This window comes from Populus alba, chromosome 13 (assembly GCF_005239225.2).
Source record: "Populus alba chromosome 13, ASM523922v2, whole genome shotgun sequence".
Lineage (NCBI taxonomy): Eukaryota > Viridiplantae > Streptophyta > Magnoliopsida > Malpighiales > Salicaceae > Populus > Populus alba.
In genome coordinates, this window is record NC_133296.1 from 5,972,979 (window position 1) to 5,978,082 (window position 5,104).

A 5,104-nucleotide genomic window follows, 5' to 3' on the forward strand; every position below is an offset into this window, starting at 1 on the left:
TTCTATTTGTTGTTTTATTTGGATTTTCATATCCAAAATGAATTTTATTAAATAGTAAAATCATAATTAAATACTAATTGAAAGAGGAAAGCTCAAGCTATCCGTTTATCAAAAGAATCTTGTAAGTAACAAAACACGCTAAAGATAAGAAGCCAAAGAAGCTATCCGTTTCCTTGTAGAATCTGAGTTTTGCGTGTAATAACAACAACAACGACTATCACTATTTCCTTTAATTATTATTAATTAACACTACAATGTATAACATATTGATATAAATAAGGGTAAATAAAAACTCAAAACAGAAAGCCATTAATAGCCCAAAACAAGTACTCTACAAAAGAAACACGCAGAGGGAAAGGACAAACAAAGAGGGAAGAGGACGAGAGAGAGAGAGGCGCAAAGCCCGCTTCTACAGATAGACCCTATTCCCACGCTAACTTCAGAGTCCTTCCCTTTGTGTTTTGTTTGCACTCAAAAGAAAAAGAAAAGAAAAGAAAACTGGCAGAGAGAGAGAGAGAGAGAGAGAGAGAGAGAGAGAAGAACAACGGCCAATTTTGGTGTGTGCTCGTTTATTTTCTACGGTACGATTCTATACACCGTGCACAACGAACAAAGAAACACCCCTTTTGTTTTTTCGGTTTTTCCTATATGATTTCTTTGGTGGGTTTTTAATCTTTTCTCTTTTTGAGTGGTTTTTGGTCCTTTTTTCTGTTGGTGGGTTGTGTTCTGAATGATATTGAGCTGGTTTTTCACTTTCTAGCCAATGTAGGTTGAGGAAATCAATTTTGATCTATTTTCTGCAGTCTAGAGGCGATTTGGTTTGTTGAGTATTAATTTTTTTTGAAGAATATTGGAGAGATTGTAGAGGAAGAGAGATCTTTTAGCCGATGTGATTGACATAGACAATCATATTGGCAGTAATGTGATGTTTGATACAAGATATTATAGCTGATTCTTGTTGGATTATTATTTGTATTGCAATGGCTGAGAAGCACTCCTCGTCATCCCTTGGGGTTATTTCTAGGAAATCTATGTTTTGCTTGTTTTCTTTAGTGTCTGCCTTGTTTATACTGTCATGGTTTCTTATGTTGCGTTCCACGGGCAGTGCCGGATTTATTGACCTTAGTTTGTTACCTCATCCTAAACTTAATTCTGTGATTGATAATGGCAATTCTGCATCCTGGAATCGGAATGATGTTGAACCCTCGATTGGAAATCGAGCACCAGCAATTCCTGTAGACAATGAAGGAGATGGAGGAGAAGAAAAACCTCAAGAGAAAGATGATTTAGGAGATGTGAAATGTAACAGTTTTGATAATAATTGCAATCAAGTTCTTAAGGTTTTCATGTATGATTTGCCTTCTGAGTTTCATTTTGGACTCTTGGATTGGAAACCTCAAGGGGGTAGTGTTTGGCCTGATCTTAGAGCTAAAGTGCCTGCATATCCTGGTGGGCTGAACTTGCAACATAGTATTGAATATTGGCTTACAATGGATCTTCTTGCTTCAGAGATTCCTGGCATTTCTAGAGCTCGTAGTGCAGTAAGAGTTCAAAATTCTAGTGAAGCTGATGTTATATTTGTGCCATTCTTTTCTTCTATAAGCTATAACCGATATTCCAAGGTGAATCCACACCAAAAGAAGAGCAAGAACAAATCACTGGAAGAAAAGTTGGTCAAGTTTGTGACTTCGCAAAAGGAATGGAGGAGGTCTGGGGGGCGAGACCATATCATTTTGGCTCACCATCCAAATAGCATGTTATATGCAAGGATGAAGCTATGGACGGCAATGTTCATACTTGCAGACTTTGGGAGGTATTCTTCAAATATAGCAAATGTTGGCAAAGATGTGATTGCACCATACAAACATGTAATTAAAAGCTATGCCAACGACTCCTCTAACTTTGACAGCCGCCCGACTTTGCTGTATTTTCAAGGAGCCATATACAGGAAAGATGTATGTTCTCTTCCTCTTTACTATTTCTGCTGTTAATTGTTTCTTTAAAATTTCTACTGCAATAAATACTTATCTGCCACAAAATCTTCTTTTTGACATTTTCCATAACGTAAAAATAAGCTATAGATACAATTTTTATGTATTAAGAACATAAACTGGCATGTACTTCCCAGTTCCCTCGTTATTTCTTTTTCTGTGAAACAGAGATTGTTTAGATTAGGATAATTTCATGGATCAAGTGTCAAAGTTCATGCCAATAAAATAATAATTTATTCTATTTTGAGGCATCGATTCCAGCTTATCAACTTACTGAGTTTTTAATATGCATATCTTATCATGTAGCTGTCGAGGTAAAATAATTGGCAAACTTGAATTTTTGGCTCTGAAACTAGCGTGGACTTGATATCTATATAGTTTACTTCTTACAGATGTAATGAACTAGCCATATGCACATGAATGGAGTTCATTTGTGGTAATTATTCTAGCCTGCTGTATAGGATTGGTTGTGGTTATAAACTCCAAAAACACCAGAGCATCTCGTGAAACTTTGCCATTATAATCCTTGCTTGATCTTCACAATGTCAAAAGACATATTTGACTTGCTGAATGTCTTCCGCCACGGAAACACATTTCATGTTCATTAGATTCTGAAAAACAAACTATTTAAGATGATCCAGTATTTTTCTTTTCATCAAACTATTATTATTATATGCGTCACTTTAGGTTGGCTTTACATTACTTATTCCTTGATTCTTCAATTTTGGATTTCACGCACTCAGGGTGGCTTTGCTCGGCAAGAATTATTTTATGCTCTAAAAGATGAAAAAGACGTGCATTTTCAGTTCGGTAGTGTACAAAAGGATGGAGTGAGCAAAGCTTCTCAAGGAATGCACTCCTCCAAATTCTGCCTTAACATAGCAGGTGACACGCCCTCATCAAACCGCCTCTTTGATGCCATTGCCAGCCACTGCGTTCCGGTCATCATCAGTGACGATATTGAGCTCCCTTATGAGGATATCCTCGACTACTCTCAATTCTGCATATTTGTCCGCACTTCAGATGCTGTCAGAGAAAAGTTCCTGATAAATCTTGTCAGGAGTATTAAGAAGGATGAATGGACTAGAATGTGGCAGAGGTTGAAAGAGGTAGAAAACTTCTTTGAGTTCCAATATCCATCAAAGGAAGGAGATGCAGTTCAAATGATATGGCAGGCTGTAGCAAGAAAAGTCCCTGCAATTAGGTTGAAGGTAAATAAGTTTAGGCGATTTTCTCGTTTTGGGACCCCTAAAGATGGTGTGTTGAGAAAAATACCATCACCTAGTAATTTTTGGTGAAACATTCAGTGTTTCTTTATAGTGAACTTTGAGGTTCTGTTTATATATAAAGGTGAAAAATTCAATTTATTCTCACTGCATATTTTGACATCACTTTTGTAAAAATAAAGATTTAGGAAATTAGACGATAGAGTTTCAAGCACTTGGTTTTCGTGCGTGTTCCAACATCGCTTATATTTTCTCTCGATGTTACCGTCTTTGCTGTCAATATATATCTCCAGATTTGACTCAGTGTATAATGCACAGATTATTTTCTCTGGTTGTTGATAAATTCTTCCCTTCATTGAAGAAGAGTATAGTGAGTCACCATAGCCAGGAAGTCCTGCTCAGTGGTATTGCATTGACAAACTGTATCTAGGAGGGATAAGCAAAAAATCCAATTAAACTGAGAAAAATATAAAAAAATAACTGAAAAAAAACTGTAAAAAAAAAAAATGATTAAAGTAATTAGAATTTTTTTAAAAAATTGATCGGTTTGGTTTAGTTTTGGTTTTATAAGTTGATACTGAAAAAAATCAAACAAAAAAAAACGGAGCCAAATCAGAAACTGGTTTTTTATTCTAAAATAACCAAACTGAACCGAAAAAAAAATCAGTTTTGATTATTTTTTTTAATAAAAATCAAATCAAATAAAAAATAATCATTATTAGTATCTAGAAGTTTTGATTGAAGAAATTTGGAATTTTTCTTTGTGAGATAACATTCATTTTTTGGAAATAAAAAAAATTGATATAAAATTAAAATAAAATAATAACTAGAGAGCGAATAGAGGATCAACAAAACACAACAAAAAGTTCAAAGATTTCACTATAATCACATTGAAATAAGCTAAGAGGTATATGACTAATAAATCTATTTATAAATCTATTTATCAGATATACATAAATAGAGTAGAAGGAATATAAATATCCATTTAATACTATATTTTTAAGACTCTTTAAGAATATCTTATCAAAACCTTATTAGAAAAAAACTCTGTCAATAAAAAATTCTAGAGAAAGAAAAGGAGTACAATATTTTCATTATACATTTTGAAATTTTCTTATGATAAACCTTGTCAATAAAAACCTAACGGGACAGCATTGGGAAGCTTGTCGAATAGCATATCTATCTCCCTCTTATGTGAGAATAGCAACGAATGTCTTTTGGCAGACACATGTCAATCTTGTACATGAGTATTTTAAAAGATATACAAGGTCATCCTTGTCGCGCATGGTGAAAGGTTTCCGGGGTTTGGGAGTCCTTATCTAGTTGATATATTAGTATTATAAAAAATTTAAAGGATAAGAAATTAATTGTGGCCAAGAAAAAATATTAGCATCCCTGGTCTATTCTACTAGATAGATTACATTAAATGATTTGAAAGCAATTTGAAAATTTTGATAAGTTTCTAATTAGTAATCTGTCCGTGGTTTATAATAAAGATTTAAACACGCACATAAATCTAGCGTTTTGAATTTATTATGGACTCATGTGCCCAAATGAATTCTTATAATAGAAAGGTTTTCTGCAATTTGTATATTAGGATAAAAAATATTCTCAATTAAAATTGGTGAATATTTAAAATAATTATGAGAATTTCTTGGTCAATTCTTGACATTTAAATAGCAGCCTATTTGTAGGTCCAATATTTATATCAAAACATTGACCATTAATTCCATGAATTAAAATTTGTAGGGGTTATTGAAATAGTAACCAAGTTCTCATGGATCCAATATACTGGTTATTAAATCCAAAATGAATGCTAATATATATTTTTGTAAAAAACTCTAAAACATATATTTTTATATATCCATATTTTAAGCAAATAATAAT

The 5,104-nt window shown here is 33.3% G+C and overlaps 1 protein-coding gene across 1 annotated transcript; it reads left to right on the forward strand.

Annotated features, from left to right (window-relative positions):
- Positions 1–288: 288 nt before the first annotated feature.
- LOC118042434 (probable arabinosyltransferase ARAD1) lies at positions 289–3,431 on the forward strand. The gene is made up of 2 exons (XM_035050098.2): positions 289–1,955; positions 2,735–3,431. Exons 1-2 carry the CDS (start codon positions 981–983, stop codon positions 3,287–3,289), a joined length of 1,530 nt encoding a protein of 509 aa, XP_034905989.1. The 5' UTR covers positions 289–980; the 3' UTR covers positions 3,290–3,431.
- Positions 3,432–5,104: the final 1,673 nt, after the last annotated feature.

What these genes read in the sequence shown, in the direction of transcription:
- LOC118042434 (XM_035050098.2), top strand. Translation starts at nt 981, where the DNA reads ATGGCTGAGAAGCACTCCTCGTCATCCCTTGGGGTTATTTCTAGGAAA. An exon ending in GAGCCATATACAGGAAAGAT is followed by an intron (nt 1,956 to 2,734) that starts GTATGTTCTCTT and finishes TCACGCACTCAG; the next exon opens with GGTGGCTTTGCTCGGCAAGA.